This window comes from Typopeltis vanoorti, chromosome 18, assembly GCF_054136105.1.
Source record: "Typopeltis vanoorti isolate ZY-2024b chromosome 18, IOZ_Tvanoo_1.0, whole genome shotgun sequence".
Classification (NCBI taxonomy): domain Eukaryota; kingdom Metazoa; phylum Arthropoda; class Arachnida; order Uropygi; family Thelyphonidae; genus Typopeltis; species Typopeltis vanoorti.
Window position 1 is genome coordinate 68,321,926 of NC_143566.1, and position 22,998 is coordinate 68,344,923.

The window sequence follows — 22,998 nt, forward strand, 5'->3', positions numbered from 1 at the left end:
GGAATGTGGCATTATTGTAGTCTAGGAAGCTGAAAATTTGCATAAAATGAAGTTGAGCACCTGTTTTGCTGGACAGCATAATAACTGTAAAGTAATGGGAATACTTCATAAACACATTCCTATTGATGGTCGTGTTCAACATGTGCCTCACTTACCTTATTGCATCTCTGTGTAGAGGCTTAAGTGCTGTGAGGACCTTATTGCATGTTATTTGTAAAGTTATTTTACCTTAACAAGTGCAATGCATCAGCCACTCTTTGTGAGTTTAGAACCTGCCAGAACTTGCGTGAAGGGCCTCTGTTACCTAACAGAGTTAGATTGATGATTCGGAAGTTTGAAGAAACAGGATCTTTGGAAGTGTCGACCTAGCAGAGGATCGAAACCATGTGTAACTAAAGAAGTTGCCACCATGATTATCGACAGATCACCTGAAAATGTTGCTTGCAGTAGCAGCATGGAGTAGTGTGACAATTGATATGCCTTATTCCACAGTATGGAAAGTCTTGCACAAATTTATTACATTTTATCCATACAAAATCATCTGCATGCCACAGCTGCTACATGATGATTATATGTGACTGACATTTGATCTTATGTTTCTGGTCAGATTGGAAGCTAATGATACTTGGCCTTGAAAAATTCTGGGATGTTGAGGTGCATTTTTTTTCTGAATAGGACAGTAAACACCCAAACTTGTCAAATTTGGGCTTCCAAATCACCCCATTTATTCCAGAACTCCCATTACATTCACCGAAAATTACCATTTGTTGTGGTTTCACAACAGACTTTATAATAGGACCATTCTTTTTTGAGGACATCACCCTGACAGGAACTTGTTCCATTATGGATATTATTTCTGGGAAAATCCCATGTTACTCCTCTTAATAAACTATTATATTTACAGCTATTTGCCTGCTTCTGTTTAGGAGTGCCCCAGTTTAAATGCCATTGGCTCTTTTTCTCGCGGATTCTTAGGGCATTGTAGGTGTATATTTATCAATAAATATATGTTGCATAGAGGACAAGCAAATTTCTTGTCCTCTAGCCGTAAATATAATTGTTCCATTACTATATGAACATATTGTGATATGCTGAACAGTTTCAGCAATTTGTAATGACAGTATCTGGACAAGTCCATTTTTATACATAATGGAACACCTCCCCACATTGCACGACAGGTACAGCAGCTTCTACAATATCACCTCACAGAAGAAAGAGTGATTAGTTGCTTCTTTCCAGTTACATGGCCACTTTGTTCACCTGATATTACTCCATGCAATTTTTGGTTGTGGGGTTACCTGAAGGCCAACATCTATCGTGATAATGTCTCGAACTTGGCAGCCTTAAAGGATAACATATCTGGTCCACGAGAACAGTGACTACATTGAACCAGGTCCTCTTTTGCATGGGTGAACTCATTGTGCTCGAGTTGTGTAACAGGTTGTGACAACACTTATGCTCCAGTAATTATAATGCTGTAATTACTGTGCTAAATTAAATTGATATTAAATGTTTTGTTGCTGTTATAAGTACAACACATAAAGGTAATCTTTCATTCATTTTAGTTTAGTCTTTGTTATTCATTTATCTGTCCGTTTTAATGATTTTTTTTTTTACATTGTATAGCACCATATTCCCCCATGACTTTTAAAACTAAATGTTTTTTTCACAAAATCCTTCTTTCCCTGTCTTGATTATTCTCCCTACCAAATTTGGTGACATTCCAGTTGTTAGATAAAGTTACATAAGACTCCAAATAGAGGAAGTTTAATTATAGCCACCATGGCAGATACCGAGATAGGAGTGTTGGTAGCTTGCTCCACCTTTGCAAGCAGTGTCCTAGTGTTGTACCACCTTACCCCAGTCCTGAAGATACTTTCAGGCGCAAACTTTGTTTGGTCACACTTGGATAAAGGATTAAACTAAATTTATTATATTCAAATATAGCCACCCTGTATGTATGTTGCTGGAGTTGGTGACAGTTATCAGTTTTAAATAGTTAGAGAGTGGTTAGCGTATCCACTCTCCAGCCACAATGCTGCTGGTTTGAATCCTGCCATGGATGTTTGTGTTTGTCTGTGAAAATACTAGTGGTGGTGGTGGTGGTTGGCAGTAGACAGTGTGATAGATGATGAAAGTAGTTGCGGTTTGTTGCAGTTGGTGGATTGTGTGGTGCTGACGGAGAGTTGTGGAGTGAGTGCTCTCCCTCGGAGTCTTTGGACTCCCTGGAGGTGTCACATAATAAATAAAAATAATTTTATTGTGTATTTATGAAATAAAAAAAATGAAAAGAAAAATGGTATATATATATTCACATATACCATTTTTCTTTTCATTTTTTTTCCCCATCTCATTTTTCTCTATCATGTTTTCATTTCTAAAGATAGGAAGCAGATATAATTTTATCTTAAAAAAACATATTTCTGTTTAAGTAGTTGATGTTGCTAAATTTTAAAACATGAAGAAATTTTATACAAAAAAAATCATTGTACAAATACATGCTGATTAGTTTACAGCAATATTATCTGAATTACATGTATAAATCCTTGAAAATTATTCATCACTGCCATCTTTTTTTTTTCTGTATTAGATCAGAGATATAGATGGACAGAGCAAATAACCCCTGCCAAATGGACAATTCATTCAGAAGGACCCACTCGAGCAATTAATGACACGGTTAAAATTAAGAAACTTAAATCCAGTAATAATTGTAATGAAGATACCGACACACCTGAACACATTGGAACACCTGAGGTATGTATGTTTATTGGGGAAGGGAGAGTATTGACTTTAATTTGTTAGCATTTATCATACAACAATAGAAGATTTTGCATTGACTAAGAATAGCCAGGTTATTGTTTTTCTAGTATATTTCTTTAAACTAAGAACAAAATTCCCTTATGCAGGGAGGGGAAAAAAAGAAAAAAAGGACACACACAACCACTTATCTTTATCCTTAGGATGCACCTAAATATTAAACTTATTATTATCCTTACCTCACCTTTCTATTTATGTATTAGGCTGAATGGCCTGTATTACAAAGTAACTTGGTTTTATATAAACCTCCTTAATGTAATGATAGGACAGCTGGTTTCTTGTGATTATATATATATAATCTTCTAGTCTTCTAAAGCATATATTCTCTGTTTTGTGTGAAAAGTCAGTTTCCAGGAGGAAAACTCTGTTACCACTGTATGAGACTAGCTAACTCACCCTTAGTTGAAAAACCTATATAATGGTTCTTCATGTCATAGACAGGATTTTATCTGTCTTCTGAGCCTGGAAGTACTGTTAAAACAATAAAATATTCTACAGAATATTTTACGGTTTGCCATGCATTTTATGAGTTAGGATAAAATTGTTTGGCCATACGAACATCCTTAAGTATATGTGTTGCTGTAGTTTGTGACAGTTATCAGTTCTAAATAATTTCATGTGCTATATCTGTGGTAATATCCACCCTGATATAAATTTTTGCTTGGTTTTTGGTTTTTGTTTATCCCCACCTCATTTTAGGAGTGTATGCAATTAGAATTACGCTGGTCTCTTCAGTAAATTCACACAAACCATGAAATCAAAACATTCTGTTATAGCATTAGGCTTTCTACATTGAATTTGGGAATGTCCTTCCTTTGGCAGCAAGCACTTAAACTGAACTCCTGTCTCTTGGTTGTACTTCTTGGCACTGGATTTCATGGTATGATATTTTCATGATTGGTGGCATTTGTGCATCTTAATTTATCATCATCAAATTCCTGCCATGTACCCTCAAGGGGTGTACAGGATATGACAGTACTACATGAAAAAATTACATCATTACTAACTTCCTATCTACAATTTTCCTCCAAATCAGTCTGTTACTTGTCAAGACTCCAACATTATCAGATCTTATATTTCTATCATCTAAGGCACTTCCAAGATATAGGTGGATTGATACGGATCTACCATATCAATCCACCTATATCTTGGTCTTCCTCTGGGTCGTTTTCCTGCCAACCTGGCAGAGAACACTTGTTTTGCTAATCTTTCCTCTCCCATTCTATTCAAGTGACCATACCACCTGAGATTAGCTCTGCTAATGCATTCCTAGATGCTGACAATGTCAAGTTCTTTCCCAATATCCTCATTTTTAATATGATATTGCCATTGATGCCATCTGTTCACACCTCTAATCTTTCTCAGGACTCTCATATCTGCGGTCTCTAGTCTTTGGTCAAGTGTTTTACTTCTGACCCAGCTCTCAGATCCATAAGTTAAAACTGGTTTGAACACTGTCTTGTATACAGCTAATTTAGTGTTCCGACTAATTTCTCTCTTATTCCATATGAATTTATTCAATTGACTTCCCACCATACCAGCTTTGCTGATTCTGTTGTCTATTTCTATATTTAATTTACCATCTTCAGTAAAAATTGTGCCTAAGTAACTGAAATGTTTTACTTGTTCCACAGGTTCTCCATTCACAACACAGTTGACATTTTCAATGATTCTGCCTATTTTCATTGTCTTTGTCTTTTTATTGCTGACCTTCATACCATATCTATTACAACAGCTATTCAATTTAGTCAGAGAATCTTGCAGACTTGTAGCGGATTTATTTAGAAGTATAACATCATCCGCATAAAGCAAAGAGCTGACATTAACATCTCCAATTTTGATATCAGGTTTAATACCACTTTCCTTCATAATGTGATCCATATAGATAATGAATAACAGAGGAGATAATGTACATCCTTGTCTCACACCAGATTTAACATTAAACCATCTTCCTGTACTTCCTTCAATTCTAACTGCTGACTTACAACTCAAATAAAGACTAAGTATTGCTTGATATAATGCCCCATTGACACCATATAACTGCAGCGTATTGAGTAGCTTCTCTCTTGGCACCTTGTCATATGCCTTTTCCAAATCGACAAAACTTAAATACAGATCTTTGTTATATTCCCATGCTTTCTCGACTATTTGTCGTAAAGTGAAGATCTGATCCTGACAGCCTCTATTTGGCCTGAATCCAGCTTGTTCTTCACCAAGCTTTTCTTCCACAATTCTTCTCAACCGTTTCTCAAGTATACTGGCATAGATCTTGCCAGGAACACTTAGTAGTGAAATACCTCTGTAATTCTCACATTCAGTTTTATTTCCCTTTTTATATATGGGTACTATGTGAGCTCTACTCCAATCATCGGGAATTCGTCCCTCTGTCCAGGCTTTCTGAGCTATGCAGTGCAGTGCAGCCACTGTAAGACTTTTATACCACCATACTTCAGCATTTCTGTTGAATATCATCTACTCCTGCTGCCTTTCCACATTTCAAGCCTTTGATGGCTTTTTCTACTTCAACTATGGATATGTATTCCTGACTGCATGCCTGGTCAGTGTTTTTTTATCACTGTGCTGTCATCACTGCTTGTTTCATTTAGCAGTTTTTCAAAGTAAATACTCCATACTTCAGGGATATCTTTTTCTCCTGTTTTCATGTCACCATTATCATCTCTAACTCCTTTTACAGCACTCTTTCCTCCATTCCTAAGCTTCTTCAACAACCTCCAGAATATTTTGCCACCTTCTTGATATTTATTTTCTATATTCTTGCCAAAGTCCTCCCATGACTTTTGTTTAGCTAGTTTTACACACTGTTTAGCTTTCTTACATTTGTCTCTGTATTCTGTAAGAGTAAAAGCTGACTTATTTGCCCGAAACTTTTGATATGCTTTCTTCTTTTCCTTCACTGCCTCTTTAACTTCCTGTGTCCACCAGGGAGTTCTGATTTTTTTTTCCTTGCACACAACCTCACCACATGCCTCTCTGTTTGTTAACATAGAAATGCTTTTATTTGATGAAATGACCCCATATCCATACATCACAAACAAAGGTGCTGGAAGATTTAACAAGCAAGCTGGTTTTATAATAGATTCTAAATTTAGGTATGATATCAAATGTTTATTTTTTCTTAAAAATCTAGGTACATCAAAGAGAAGCAACAAGACTACAAAGAAACAAACTTTATCCTTTTTCGGCCTAAAACATGACTGAAGATATTCTTTTCAAAATAGCAACCCAGATTACATGATTGTAGTAGAGTTAAATGTCAGAAGCCTAAAACACTGATGGAACTGATGTTTTGCCCACTAAAGTGTGAAGTCCATCTGGGCTGCAGCAACCCAATCCTCTTCCTGAATCTTCAGGAGTGAACTAGTGTAGCTAGGGGTCAGGGTGTGGTGTCCACATCTATCAGATTAAAGGCCAAACCTCTACAACACTTAGACACCTCCAAGTGGTAAATAAAACCATATTTAGACTCCAGATCTAGTAATTGGTTTAGTTTTTCTCCATTCCACTAAAATGGCTGCTAGATAATATACTTCACTGAACCAAATAGTAACTTTAGGAATCTTACAGGTCATATAGGGAATCTTCTTACCACTAGGATTTGAATCCACAACCTATTGATTGGAAAACAGATATATTTACCACTTGGCCAACCAGGCTGATAAAGATTGATATACAACTAACCCTCGGATAATGCAGATGTTAGGTTCTATAGAAATGCTGTGTTATATAAATCACGTTATGTGAGACTCAGATCACATAGAAAAAGTAGGGTTATGTTCCGAAATCGTTTTTTTTTTTATAAAATTATAAATTGTACGTAAACTTCATTACACATAATGTATAAATGATTTAGGCAAAATAAAATATAAAGCCCGTATTTTAATTGTCATCACTGTCTTCAAAATAACATTTCGTAGATGCTTTTTATTTACAAGTGGCTGGACGTCATTATCACTTGAATCTCTTGGACATCATTTGTATAATTCTCATTGCATACTTCGACTGGTTCAGTTATCAAGAGGTCAGTAATAAGACCTTGCTTACCACTATGCTGCAATTTTTTTATTAAGTTCATAATATGGAGCTAAACAAATATCCATTTGGCTCGTGAATTTTCCGGAGTGCTCCATCTCCATTGAGGGATCATTATCAGTAAAATAACTTCCTGACTTTCTTGCCAAGTCTGATCCTTCTGCTAATTTCTTTAAACTGAATTCTTTAATGGATTCATCACAATCAGAATCTTCAGCAGAACTTTCCCTGCCATTTGATTCAACGTCATCTATTAATTGTACCAGTTCCTCCTCATTTAAATCTATTTCCTAATCAGTTAATTCACTAATTTCATTTTCAACCATATTGCAAAATCCTTCTAATTGACTATTACTATAAAAATAAATGTTTTACATAAAAAAAAAAAGCATTACATATTGTATTTTACTTACAAGAAAATAAAGTGCTTAGCTTGAGATTAACACACTTTATGATTTTTAATGCGCTTTCCAGGCAGAAAACAAAGACAATTATCAACAATAAAAACACTTTATATGGCAAACAATTGACCTACATGCATACTAAAGGATATTTCCCCTAATATAAATTCCCTACTTATAACTACATGTGCGATATGGGCAGATGCAAAATTAACAAAGATGAAATTTATCATGAAGGTTGTTTTCTTGATCATATATTAGTAAATAATAATAATATTTGGTTAACCGATCAAGTGTTGATCAATTTTATTAATTAACTGGACCAACTAGTTTCGCCACACTTATCTGTTGGCTTCTTCAGGGCACTTTCATATAGGTTTAAACACTCTCACAATTATGCGTAACTCCAATAAATATTTATTGGAGTTACGCAACTCCAAATGCGTAACTGAATTATGCGTAACTCCAATAAATATTTATTGGAGTTACGCATAATTGTGAGAGTGTTTAAACCTATATGTAAGTGCCCTGAAGAAGCCAACAGATAAGTGTGACGAAACTAGTTGGTCCAGTTAATTAATAAAATGGATCAACACTTGATCGGTTAACCAAATATTATTATTATTTAAAGATGAAATTTGATTTTCAAGTCTCGCAGTGAAAAATATTTGAAAAGATAAAGGGTTACTACAATTTGTAGACCACATTATATCGAAACCATGTTGTATAAGTACTGCGTTATACGAGGGTAACTTGTAATATATATTATATTTTGATCAACTGATTTTCAAAATTTAACTTTTAAATTAAATATTTATTGTTTCATTGTGTTTTTTTCTCAGAAAATTGTTTTATAATGTATATTAGTGCTAATTTTCATGTTTTATAGTACATAGTGTATTTTGTAACTTTTTTTTCATCACCATCAAATTTCTGCCATGTACCCTCAAGGGGTGTACAGGATATGATAGTACTACATGAAAAATTTACATCATTACTAACTTCCTATCTACAATTTTCCTCCAAATCAGTCTGTTACTTGTCAAGACTCCAATATTATCAGATCTTATATTTCTGTCGTCTAAGGCACTTTGTACCGTATCAATCCACCTATATCTTGGTCTTCCTCTAGGTCGTTTTCCTGCCAGCCTGGCAGAGAACACTTGTTTTGCTAATCTTTCCTCGCCCATTCTGTTTAAGTGACCATACCACCTGAGATTAGCTCTGCCAACGCATTCGTGGATGCTGAAAATGTCAAGTTCTTTTCTAATAACCTCGTTTTTAATACGATATTGCCATTGATGCCATCTGTTCATGTCTATAATCTTTCTCAGGACTCTCATATCTGCGGTCTCTAGTCTTTGGTCAAGTGTTTTACTTCTGACCCAGCTCTCAGATCCATAAATTAAAACTGGTTTGAACACTGTCTTGTATACAGCTAATTTAGTGTTCCAACTAATTTTTCTCTTATTCCATATGAATTTATTCAATTGACTTCCCACCATACCAGCTTTGCTGATTCTGTTGTCTATTTCTATATTTAATTTACCATCTTCAGTAAAAATCGTGCCTAAGTAGCTGAAATGTTTTACTTGTTCCACAAGTTCTCCATTCACAACACAGTTGACATTTTCACTGTTTCTGCCTATTTTCATTGTCTTTGTCTTTTTATTGCTGACCTTCATTCCATATCTATTACAGCAGCTATTCAATTTAGTCAGAGAATCTTGCAGACTTGTAGCAGATTTATTTAGAAGTATAACATCATCTGCATAAAGCAAAGAGCTGACATTAACATATCCAATTTTGATATCATGTTTAATAGCACTTTCCTTCATAATGTGATCCATATAGATAATGAATAACAGAGGGGATAATGTACATCCTTGTCTCACTCCAGATTTAACATTAAACCATCTTCCTGTACTTCCTTCAGTTCTAACTACTGACTTACAACTCAAATAAAGACTAAGTATTGCTTGATATAATGCCCCATTGACACCATATAACTGCAGCGTATTGAATAGCTTCTCTCTTGTCAGCTTGTCATATGCCTTTTCCAAATCGACAAAACTTAAATACAGATCTTTGTTATATTCCCATGCTTTCTCGACTATTTGTTGTAAAGTGAAGATCTGATCTTGACAACCTCTATTTGGCCTGAATCCAGCTTGTTCTTCACCATGCTTTTCTTCCACAATTCTTCTCAACCGTTTGTCAAGTATACTTGGACAGATCTTGCCAGGAACACTCAGTAGGGAAATACCTCTGTAATTCTCACATTCAGTTTTATTTCCCTTTTTATATATGGGTACTATGAGAGCTTTACTCCAATCATTGGGAATTCGTCCCTCTGTCCAGGCTTTCTGAACTATGCAGTGCAGCCACTGTAAGACTCTTATACCACCATACTTCAGCATTTCTGGTTGAATATCATCTATTCCTGCTGCCTTTCTATATTTCAAGCCTTTGATGGCTTTTTCTACTTCAACTATGGATATGTATTCCTGACTGCATGCCTGGTCAGTGTTTTTTACCAGTGTGCTGTCATCACTGCTTGTTTCATTTAGCAGTTTTTCAAAGTAATTACTCCATACTTCAAGGATATCTTTTTCTACCGTTTTCATGTCACCTTTATCATCTCTAACTCCTTTTACAGCACTCTTTCCTCCTTTCTCAAGCTTCTTCAACAACCTCCAGAATATTTTGCCACCTTCTTCATATTTATTTTCTATATTCTTGCCAAAGTCCTCCCATGACTTTTGTTTAGCTAGTTTTACACACTGTTTAGTATTCTTGCATTTTTCTGTATATTCTCTAAGAGCACAAGCTGACTTATTTGACAGGAACTTTTGATATGCTTTCTTCTTTTCCTTCACTGCCTCTTTAACTTCCTGTATCCACCAGGGAGTTCTGATATTTTTATCCTTGCAGACAACCTCACCACATGCCTCTCTGGCAGAATCAATCAATGTTTTCTTCTGAGTTTGCCACTGAATGTCCAAGGTTTGGTTCTTGTTCTCAAACTTTCATTTTTTCTTCAATAATCTTTGTGTATTTTAGTCTACAGTTCACATCCGAGAGCTGCTCAACTTTCTTACGTGTTATTCTTTTCAATATGAAATTCAATTTTATCCTGCTCAAGACTAAATAGTGATCGCTTCCAATTTCAAATCCTCTGTACACTCTGGTGTCCTCCACCAGGGAGAAAACATCACTATCAACAATAATATAGTCAATGAGACTTTTCTTATTCCTTGCCTCTTCTCTCCATGTGAATTTGTGCAACATTTTTATGTTGGAACATGGTGTTAGTAATAACCAGTCCATGTCCTGAACAGAAATCCAACAGATATTTGCCATTATTATTAGCTTTGCTCTTTTCTCCAAAGTTTCCCAAAATATTTTTGTATGTCTCACAATCATTTCCTACTCTGCTATTTAGATCCCCAACAAGGACCAACTTTTCCTTTTTCATTGTGTCAGTTGCTTTTTCTAACGCCTCAAAAAATCCCTCCACTTCTACCTTAGTAGAACCTTCTGTGGGACCATAGGCACAAATAAGTCTCATTATCCAGTTTCCCATTCTCATATTTGCCCACATCACTCTACTTGAGACTGCCTGCCATTCAAGAAGATGAGCCTCGTATTTTGTGTTGAATATTGAATACTATGGCTACTCCTTCTTTTCCTTGATTGTCATTGCCTGAATATAACATTTGTATTTATTGCTCAGAAAGATCTCACTAGTTTTTGTCTTTTTTGTTTCAGTCACCCCTGTTATGTCGATCTGGTACTTATCTAATTCTTCAGCCAGCTCCATTTCTTTGCCATTCAGGCTTCTTATGTTGATAGTACCGATCTTTAACTCTGGTGATGTTGAGTTGGGGTGTGCTTTCAGATTTGTTCCAGTGGCTTTTCGCTGTTCGCCTTGGTTCCCTGGCAAAAATAACAGGGGCTTGTTTAACCGGACGATGCCCCAGCCGGCATGAAATTTTGTCATGTTGTACCATCATTTTTTATTTTGGTTTAACCAATAAGAATACAATTTGGTCGGCTAAATCCCAAATTGCCAGCCCATCCTCGTTCATTCAATATCCAAGTAGATACCCAACAGGGTGCACCACGAGAAGGTGAGGATTGGACATTAGGTCAGAAGCCCTGGTCGGTTCTCTGCATTCCTTTAACGGCTATGTAGAGGTCTCCTCTCAGTTATACAGCTTTGACCCTTAAGCACTTTTTTTTTAAATATTGCAATAATATTAATTAGTATTGTAAAATGGTACTAGACATATACAATAATCAAGCAGCAGAAAAACAGAATACTAACAAAGAAGAGTGAAGTTGAGAACAAGAGGGCTTGCCCAAAGAGAAACTTGAGGATATTAAAAATGAATTTAGTTTCGAAATTACAAAATTAAAACAGATGATGTGGAATTATAAAAGTTGAAAGCATTTAAAGGAATACAGGAATGACAAAGTTTAGCAGCAACATGAGAAACTACAAAGCACTGAATCATCATCAAATTCCTGACATATATCCTCAGAGATGTACAGGATCTTATCACAGTACTACATGATTACATCATTATCAAATTCCTATCAATAATTTCCTTCAGATTAGTCTGTCATCTGTCAACATTCCAATATTATTATTAGATCTTATATTTCTGTCTACTAAGGCACTTTTTACTGTATCAGTCCACCTACATCTATGTCTTCCTCTGAGTCTTTTTCCTTCCATCCTAGCAAAAAACACTTGTTTAGCTAATCTTTCCCCTCCCATTCTGTTTAAGTGGCCATATCACCTGAGATTAGCTCTGCTAACACATGCTAACAATGTCGAGCTCTTTCCTAATAGTCTCCTTTTTAATATGATACTGCCATTGATTCCATCTGTTCAGTTCCCTTAATCTTGTATATAGCTAGTTTAGTGTTTTGACTAATCTCTGTCTCTTATGCCATATAAATTAATTGAATTGACTTCCTACCATACCAGCTTTGCTAATTCTGCTATTTCCCAGTTTAATTTGCCATCTTCACTAAAAATTGTGCCTAAATTATTTAAAATATTTTACTTGTTCTATAGATTATTCATTCAGGATGCAGTCGATGTTTTCAGTGTTTCTGCCTATTTTCATTGTCTTTGTCTTTTTAATGCTGATTTTCATACCAAATTTATTACAGCAGTTATTCAATTTTGTCAGGGAATCCTGCAAACTTGTTGTGGATTTATTTAGGAATATAACATCATCTGCATAAAGTAAAGAGCTAAGACCAACATTTCCGATCTTTATACCGCTTTCCTTCATAATGTGATGCATATAGATGATGAATAACAGAAGAGATAATGTACACCCTGTTGCACACCGGACTTAATATCAAACCATCTTTCTGCACCTCCTTCAATTCTAACTGCTGATTTACAACTCAAACACAGACTATGTATTGCTTGATATAATGTTCCATTTATACCATATAACTGGAACTTTTTGAACAGCTTTCCTCTTGGCATCTTGTTATATTCCCATGAATTCTCAACTATTTGTCATAAAGTGAAAATCTGATCCTGACAGCTTTTATTTGGCCTGAATCCAGCTTGTTCTTCACCAAGCTTCTCTTCCATGATCCTTCTGAACCGTTTCTCAAGTATACTTGGCATAAATCTTACCAGGAACACTCAGTAGAGAAATTCCTCTGTAATTTTCACATTCCAATCATCTAAAATTTGACCCTGTGACCAAGCCTTCTGAATTATGCAGTGTAGCCACTATAAAACTTTTACACCTCCATATTTTATCATTTCTGGCTGAATATCATATACTTCAAGTACAGATATATATTCCAGATGGCATTCCTGTTGATTGTTTTTTATCGTCACTGCTCATTTCAATTAGCAGTCATTCAAAGTAATTACTCCATACATCAAGAATATCTTTATCTTCAGTTTTCATGTCCCCTTTATTATCTCTAATTCCTTTTATAGTACTCTTTCCTCAATTTCTGAGTTTTTTTTTTTTCAATAGTCTCCAGAATATTTTATGACCTTCCTGATGTTTTTGATGTTCCTAGAAATCTGTGCTTTCCTTCATATTTTTCTGTATTCCCTAAGGTGACTTACTTGCCAGGAACTTTTGATATGCTCTCTTCTTTTCCTTGACTGCCTCTTTAACTTCCTGAGTGTTATATTTTTTCTTTTCCTATAATAATTACTTCCTTTATGAATTTTCTTCTCTACAATAACTATAAGACTTACAAAATTTCCCTGACTCTAATATCTGTATCACTTCTTACATGTTCATTCTATAAGGAAAGTAAATTCTATATCTCTAGCCGATTCCTAATTTTACTCACGTGCTTACTCTGACTGTTAAAGGTTATTCCTTGCTAAAAGAAACGAATCCTCTAATTTCTTACTGGGGCCATCTCCTCTTCAGATATTGACAAATTTATTTTTTAAAGCTGCGCCAGCCAATATCTTAGAATAGAGGGGACTCTTATTCAGGGAGACTTTTCCAGACTTTTGGTGCACGTAGGTGAATAAATTTAGTGCTTATACTCATAAATCAAACGCTTTACTGTGGCTAAGAAAATTCTGGTTTGCAGTCATAACTTCTATAACATGTTATACCTTTCTTTCAAATCCCCCCCCCCCCCCCACTATGGTTCAGATTAATGAGTGGTAGTTTTGGTTCATATCACAGTCAAAACTCAGGTATAGAAGAAAAAACATATTTATTGGAATCTAAAGACATAATATACACTTAGACCAATCTCACTTTCAATTAGTTCAATGACATGCTAAATCAAACTGATTAATACTCTAATGCATGAACAATAAATCCTTCTTTTAAGTTAGAGATTAAACACACATAATATACACATTATACACTTCTAATCAATATGCTACCTACTATGATAGTCTTGCATATTAAACTAGTCACAATCATCTATAATCATTCCATACAATTTGTCTTATGGACATTAGCCACTGCCAAAAAAAATCACTTAAATTTCTTAAATACTGTCCATACTCGATTATTACACTACAATGATCTTTCCTTTTACCGACTGGGTAATTATACAAAAAAATCTGTACTTACCATTTCTTGGGGCAGGATCTCCATTTCCGTCTGAACAAAGAAGGACAGTTCAGACAGAAATGTGCAGTGCAGGCTTATGGAAATTACCTCTTGATACTTCATTAAGCCTGTGTCCACGTGGTGAGTCACTATGGTCATCAGATTAAACTATACTCTGCACCTGGCAATTTTCCCTCGTCTATTCTCGATCTGTTTCAGGCCATCGTCATTTCTGCTGCCAGTTCTGGTATACGTCTATGATATTATTCCATTGGAACTTTCAATGAAGAAAGGGGTGCAAACCCTTTTTATTCTCCCTTCACTTCCCCCCTTTTTAGCACCCTGTTACTTTTTTGCGATCTTTTTCCTGCCCACTACTTGCTTCGTCCGTGGGAATTTCGGCACATCACGAGATCTCTGGCAGCACCTTCCGGGAAACGAATGTGCGTCGCTTTCCAAGATTGCCAATGCCTCAGGACCACCCATGACCTTTGGACTATTGTTTACATCTAATTTACCCATTCATTGTATACATGATGCATTCATATAATACCAATTTATACACAAAGTTCTTTACATGGTATTACAATTCTACTAAAGGGAGGTAATTCTATTTCTATTTACAGTTAGTACTTTATTTCTTCTGCTCGAGTACAAGTTTATTTCTCTCAGCTGATTTTTCGGACTTGTTAAATCCTGAATGAATTGTTTCCTTTTAAAAGTTCTTCATTCAGGATGTAACACTGATCCACCATGGGGTTCTGATTTTTCTGTCCTTGCAAATTACTTCACCACATGCCTCTCTGGCTGAATCAATCAGAATTTTCTTTAGGATTTGCAAGTGAATCTGCAATGTTTGGTTCTTGTTTTGAAATTCTTTCAGTTTTTCATGAATAATATTTGTATATTTGAGTCTATAGTTTATATCTGATAGCTGTTCAACTTTGATTCATTTTAAAACTTTCTTACACATCCTTCTTTTCAATAGGAAGTTCAATTTTATCCTGCTCAACACTAAATGGTGAACACTTCCTATCTGAAATCCTCTGTGCACCCTTGTGTCCTGAACCAATGGGAAAACATCACTGTCAACAAAAAGTAGTCACTGAGATTTTTCTTATTTCTTGCATCTTCTTTCCATGTTAATTTGTGTACATTTTTATGTTGGAACATGCTCTTACTAATAACTAATTCATGTCCTGTGCAGAAATCTAGCAGGTACTTACCATTATTATTAGCTTTGCTCTTTTCTCCAAATTTTCCCAAAACTTTCTTATGTCTGGTAATCATATCCTACTCTGCTGTTTAGATCTCCAAGGACCAACTTTTCCTTTTTTATTGTGTCAGCTGCCTTCTTTAATGTGTCCAGAAAGTTCTCCACTTCTTCCTTATTAGAACCTTCTGTGGGACTATAAGCACAAATAAGTTTCATTGTCCAGTTCTCCATTTTGATATTCGCCCACATCACTCTACTTGATATTGCCTGCCATTCAAGAACATCATCCTCATATTTAGTGTTTCATATTATAGCTGCACCTTCTTTTCCCTGATTGTTATTTTCTGAATATGACATCTTGAATTTGTTGTTTAGAAACATCTCACCTGTTTTTATCTTCTTTGTTTATGTCGATCTGGCACTTATCCAATTAGTTTCATTTCTTTTCCATTCTTGATCTCTGTTGATGTTGAGTTGGGGTTTGAGCTTGTTCCAGTATCTGACTTTTTACTGTTCGGCCTGGTTCCCTGACGAAAACATTGGGGACATTGTTTAACCAGGCAATGCCACACCCCAGCCAGAATGAAAATTTCATCATGTTGTACCATCATTTTGAGCTATGGTTTAAGCCAATAAGTATACAATTTAGTTGGCTAAATCCCAAATTGCCAGCCTATCCTCGTTCATTCAGTATCCAGGTAGATATCCAACAGAGTGCACCATAAGAAGGTGAGGATTGGTATCAGGTTAGAATCCCTGGTTGGTTCTCTACATTCCCCCAAAAGGCCATGTGGAGGTCTCCTCTGACTTATCCAGCTTTGATTTTTAAGCATCCCAAGCACTGAATTGGGTAAGATATACCATAACAGTAATCACGTAGGTAAAGTCTTATAAAAAAGATATTACTTGGTATGGTAATTCCATGGATATGACTGGGTTGTTATTTCAATCTTTCCTAGTTAAATTTAAGGATTAAATCAAAAATATAACAAATGCAATTGAAAGATAGAAAAATAAAAGATGGTAATTATAGTAAGTATTAATGATTTAACTAGCAATAAGTCTATGACTTATTGCTAGTTAAATTATAGTCCTATAAGTATAGGAATATGACTTATGAACGATTTTGCAATGAAATTCTTCAACATCATGTTTGATTATTTCGTGGTGCTGTAGGCAAAGAATTCATTTTTATGGATGACAATGCCACACCACATCATATATGAGCAGGGGAGATATTGATTGAATTGAATGTCAGCACACTTCCCAGATCTCAACTCCATAGAACACATTTGGGATGCAATAGGGAGATACGTTGCTGCTCAAAATTCCCCTCCAGGAAACAAACTTGCTATCCTTGTTCTGAAGAAGTAGTGGGCCAGTTGGCCTCAAGAACTCCTGAATCACTTGGTGCTAAGCATAGTACAATGTGATAGCTGCAATGCAGTTCGGGACAGACATATTCTATACTAAAATGTCTCTCTGTATAGTTTTCTGTAAGCAGCATACACTAATTCAATAATTATGAAATTTATAACACTTTTTTTTTATAATATAATTTATTAGTATGCTGGCAATAAATTTTTGTCCACATTTGGCTGTAGTTATGAAAATGTTTTCATATACAGGTAAAAATGTAGTTGATCCTTAGCTTTTGAACACCAGTGTATATGGAAAATATATGGCTTCTGCATTGATTCAACTTTAGTAGCTTCTTGGTCTGGCTCCCATCGATTAGAATTCAGTAAAGATCAAAACCAATCTGGATAATGACCCTGCCATAATGCATAGTAATTTGCACTTCCAAAGAAGTGCTTTGCTTTATAAGATACCAAGATAAGTGAACTGAAGTTGACAGCTGCTATACAGGTAAACTAGTTGTGAAGATATTTCACTTGCAAAATTTGCTCATGCTTGGCAAGAATTAAAACAAGAATATAATTTCTTATCTAGTAAACTATTTTTATAACTAAATGAAAAAAATCTTCCTAGAATTCTTTCATATTTCTGTCACACAATGTGTTTCACCATACTGCTATACATTCCAACAACTTCATTAATATATTAATTTTTGCACCAGAAAAACAAGATTTAGCCATGCTCTCATTAAGAAATCTTATAGAATCGCAATAAAACTTTTTCTGTTCTATGACATATGACAAATCATTTTGTCATATGTTTCTGTTTCTTACTTTGTACTTCTTGTTTCTTTGTTTCTCAGCTCTGTCACATGATGTTTCTACAGTTGTTCAGTCTCTCATGCTTTGTCTGAAGGAGATGCTGTATGAATGCACTATTGCTTTCACGAGGCCCTCTTTTGTTCTGCCAAGGCACTTTCAAAAATATTGCTGACACTTATAATTTCCTGCCTTTTCAATATTTTCCACTCCTATCACATGTTTTACTTTCCCCACATAACTGGCACTGGATCTGAAAATATTTCCTATATATGTGCCCACCGGTCTTGCTTTCCTTCCACAGATCTTTCACTTTTTGTACAAATACATTTCACACATGCTTCCTCAAACAAAATCTCTGATATTAAACTCTCTTAATAAAGTTGCCTTGGTCACCATTGTACTGTTATGTATTAGCACCATATGAATATTAGCTATTATAATACAAAATATACAACTATTTTGTTAGAATCTGAACAACTTTATCTTTCTGCACCACTCTAATCACCCACTGTACACATTGCCTGTTGAGCTTCATTATTGCTGTTTCTTGTCTTCATTCCTAACGACATACAGTACTCATTTGAACTGCAAAAACCATCTAATCAGTCTTAGAATTCGCATTTTTGTGCATCAAAAATTAATTTATTGCATTCTGTTTAACATGCTTTGGCAAATTTTAAAAGATTCATCCACTGTGAATGCAGTAACACAAGAAATACAGCTTCAATCATACACCACTATATACTGAACTGTAGTGAAGGAATAAAACAAGGCTAGATATATTCCAGGGTGCTTAAAGGTCAAAGCTGTATAACTGAGAGAAGACCTCCACATAGCCTTTAAAGGAATGCAGAGAACCAACCAGGGCTTCTGACCTAATGTCCAATCCTCACCTTCTCGTGGTGCACCCTGTTGGGCATCTACCTAGATACTGAACAAACGAGGATGGGCTGGCAGTTTGGGATTTAGCCGACCAAATTGTATTCTTATTGACTTAAACCAATATAGCCAACGATGGTACAACATGACAAAATTTCATGCCGGCTGTGGCGTCGTCCGGTTAAACAAGGACCCCATTGTTTTCGCCAAGAAACCAGGGCGAACAGCGAAAAGTCACAAATGGAACAAATCTGAAATCTGAAAGCACACCGCAACTCAACATCACCAAAGTTAAAGATCGGTACTATCAACATAAGAAGCCTGAATGGCAAAGAAATCGAGCTAGCTGAAGATTTTTGATAAGTACCAGATCGACATAATAGGGGTGACTGAAACAAAAAAGACAAAAACTGGTGAGATCTTTCTGAGCAATAAATACAAAATGTTATATTCAGGAAATGACAATCAAGGAAAAAAGGAAAAGAAGGAGTAGCCATAGTATTCAATATTGAACACGAAATACGAGGCTCATCTTCTTGAATGGCAGACAGTGTCAAGTAGAATGATTTGGACAAATATCAGAATGGGGAACTGGACAATGAGACTTATTTGTGCCTATGGTCCCACAGAAGGTTCTACTAAGGTAGAAGTGGAGGGATTTTTTGATGCTTTAGCAAAAGCAGCTGACACAATGAAAAACGAAAAGTTGGTCCTTGTCGGGGATCTAAATAGCAGAGTAGGAAATGATTGTGAGACATACAAAAATTTTTTGGGAAAATTCGGAGAAAAGAGCAAAGTTAATAATAATGGCAAGTACCTGTTGGATTTCTGCTCAGGACATGGACTGGTTATTACTAACACCATGTTCCAACATAAAAATGTGCACAAATTCACATGGAGAGAAGAGGCAAGGAATAAGAAAAGTCTTATTGACTATATTATTGTTGATAGTGATGTTTTCTCCCTGGTACAGGACACCAGAGTGTACAGAGGATTTGAAATTGGAAGTGATCACTATTTAGCGTTGAGCAGGATAAAATTGAATTTCATATTGAAAAGAATAACATGTTAGAAAGTTTTAAAGCGAATCAGAGTTGAGCAGCTCTCAGATGTGAACTGTAGACTAAAATACACAAAGATTATTGAAGAAAAAATGAAAGAGTTTGAGAACAGGAACCAAACCTTCGACATTCAGTGGCAAACCTTGAAGAAAACCCTGATTAATTCAGCCAAAGAGACATGTGGTGAAGTTGTCTGCAAGGATAAAAAAATCAGAACTTCATGGTGGACACAGGAAGTTAAAGAGGCAGTGAAGGAAAAGAAGAAAACATATCAAAAGTTCCTAGCAAATAAGTCAGCTTGTGCTCTTAGAGAATACATAGACAAATGTAAGAAAGCTAAACAGTGTGTAAAACTAGCTAAACAAAAGTCATGGGAGGACTTTGGCAAGAACATAGAAAATAAATATCAAGAAGGTGGCAAAATATTTTGGAGGTTATTGAAGAAGCTTAGAAATGGAGGAAAGAGTACTATAAAAGGAGTTAAGAGATGATAAAGGTGACATGAAAATGAGAGAAAAAGATATCCTTGACGTATGGAGTAATTACTTCGAAAAATTGCTAAATGAAACAAGCAGTGATAGCACATTGGTAAAAAACATTCAACAGGCATACAGTCAGGAATACATATCCATAGTTGAAGTAGAAAAAGCCATCAAAGGCTTGAAATGTGGAAAGGCAGCAGGACTAGATGATATTCGACCAGAAAGGCTGAAGTATGGTAGTATAAAAGTCTTACAGTGGCTGCACTGCATAGTTCAGAGAGCCTGGACAGAGGGACGAATTCCCGATGATTGGAGTAGAGCTCTCATAGTACCCATATATAAAAAGGGAAATAAAACTGCATGTGAGAATTACAGAGGTATTTCCCTACTAAGTGTTCCTGGCAAGATCTATGCAAGTATACTTGAGAAACGGTTGAGAAGAATTGTGGAAGAAAAGTTTGGTGAAGCACAAGATGGATTCAGGTCAAATAGAGGCTGTCAGGATCAGATCTTCACTTTACGACAAATAGTTCAGAAAGCATGGGAATATAATAAAGATCTGTTTAAGTTTTGTCGATCTGGAAAAGGCATATGACAAGGTGCCAAGAGAGAAGCTATTAAATAAGCTATACTTATATGGTGTCAATGGGACATTATATCAAGCAATACTTAGTCTTTATTTGAGTTGTAAGTCAGCAGTTAGAATTGAAGGAAGTACAGGAAGATGCTTTAATGTTAAATCTGGTGTGAGACTAGGATGTACATTATCCCCCTCTGTTATTCATTATCTATATGGATCACATTATGAAGGAAAGTAGTTTTAAACATGATATCAGAATTGGAGATGTTAATGTCAGCTCTTTGTTTTATGTGGACGATGTTATACTTCTAAATAAATCCTCTACAAGTTTGCAAGCTTCCCTGACTAAATTGGATAACTGTTGTAATAGATATGGTATGAAGGTCAGCATTAAAAAGACAAAGACAATGAAAATAGGCAGAATCATTGAAAATGTCAACTGTGTTGTGAACGGGGAACCTGTGGAACAAGTAAAACATTTCAGCTACTTTGGCAAGATTTTTACTGAAGATGGTAAATTAAATATGGAAATAGACAACAGAATCAACAAAGCTGGTATACTAGGAAGTCAATTGAATCAATTCATATGGAATAAGAGAAAAATTAGTCGGAACACTCAATTAGCTGTATACAAGACAGTGTTCAAACCAGTTTTAACCTATGGATCTGAGAGCTGGGTCAGAAGTCAAACACTTTACCAAAGACTAGAGATCGCAGATATGAGAGTCCTAAGAAAGGGGCATGAACAGATGCCATCAATGGCAATATCATATTAAAAACAAGAATATTAGGAAAGAACTTGACATTGTCAGCATCCAGGAATGCGTTAGCAGAGCTAATCTCAGGCAGTATGGTCACTTAAACAGAATGGGCGAGGAAAGGTTAGCAAAACAAGTGTTCTCTGCTAAGTTGGCAGGAAAACAACCCAGAGGAAGACCGAGATATAGGTGGATTGATACAGTACAAAGTGCCTTAGACGATAGAAATATGAGATCTGGTAATATTGGAGTCTTGGCAAGTAACAGACTGATTTGGAGGAAAATTGTAGATAGGAAGTTATTAATGACGTAAATTTTTCATGTAGTATTATCATACTCTGTACACCCCTTGAGGGTACATGTCAGGAATATGATGATGGTAGATATATTCCGAGGCCATTGACACTCCATGCACTGTACACAATAATGAATTACTTTCAGAATTCCCGTGTATATTTTCTCTGAGATGCTGTCATTACCATCAGAAAGAAATATGGATTTGATGGACTCTTTACTCTCTTTGCTTTTGTTGTAGCAGTATATCTATAGAACAAAAGACATCTGAGCTTGCATCAGCATTTGATGGTACAAACTTTTTAGTCATATGATGTTGGGATTATCACATCTATATCTCTTCCTATGTTGATTTTCTTTTCTGTAGAACTGAAGGCAAAAGCTGAATTGTATATTCACTTCCTTTGAGAATCAAATGAATAAGACGCTACAAGAGCCTATCACTATCCTCCGCTTCTTTGTATTGTATGATTTATCTTAGGTGATAGGTTCTCCTATTTCATCATTTACTGTATGCAGATCTTTGAGCAACATATTCTGACCTTCTTTATGGATGCATTATGTGGATAACATTTGCATGATCTGATGTCTCACACGTGCAAGAGTTATCCACATAATGCTGTAAGCATCAAACCAGAATGAGAAACAATATTTTCTAACTTAACTGAGATGAAATTTGAGAATGTCTTTATTTCTTGTTATCTGATACAAAAGATGGCCAGAAATTTAAAAATTTTAATTTTCTAATATTAACAGTTAGTTTTCCTTGCCAATCCTAGCCCTAGAAACTTTATATTTTTTTAAGCAAAATGTAAAGTGATTCTCATTTAAGCTCAAGGGATTGGGGGAAAATGAAATTGATTTTCTTTTAACTACATTAATCCATTGTTAAATAGTATTGCTGTACATTTTCAGAAGTAACATTTGCCTTCATTACTATAAATTATTAAAAATAAATCACTACATTTGATGTCCATATGATAAAAGATCATCATCATTGAGTTCCTAGTGAAATCAGAAGACTTCTTTATGGCTTAGGTGTTTTAAGTATGGGGTCCAAGTAATAATAGAAAATTTATTTCATCATAAATTAATAATATGATGAAATTTTCTTGCGCATGGGTGCCATAGTTGCTTAAGCCAAAAATGAGTAATTTAAAGCTCAAGATTTACTCAGATCTTATAGTGACCCATTGCA

General features: G+C 35.4%; 1 protein-coding gene across 3 annotated transcripts in view; it reads left to right on the plus strand.

Annotated features, from left to right (window-relative positions):
• Positions 1-22,998, plus strand: part of LOC150096745 (uncharacterized) — a 178,141-nt gene that overhangs the window by 107,722 nt on the left and 47,421 nt on the right. For all 3 annotated transcript variants that reach the window (XR_016549812.1, XM_090408294.1, XM_090408296.1), the window contains one exon: positions 2,591-2,754. Coding sequence is in view for 2 of the 3 variants with exons in the window: in XM_090408294.1 (XP_090264420.1) it covers positions 2,591-2,754 (164 nt within the window). In the remaining variant the exon portion in view is untranslated. The remainder of the gene's footprint in view (positions 1-2,590; positions 2,755-22,998) is intronic.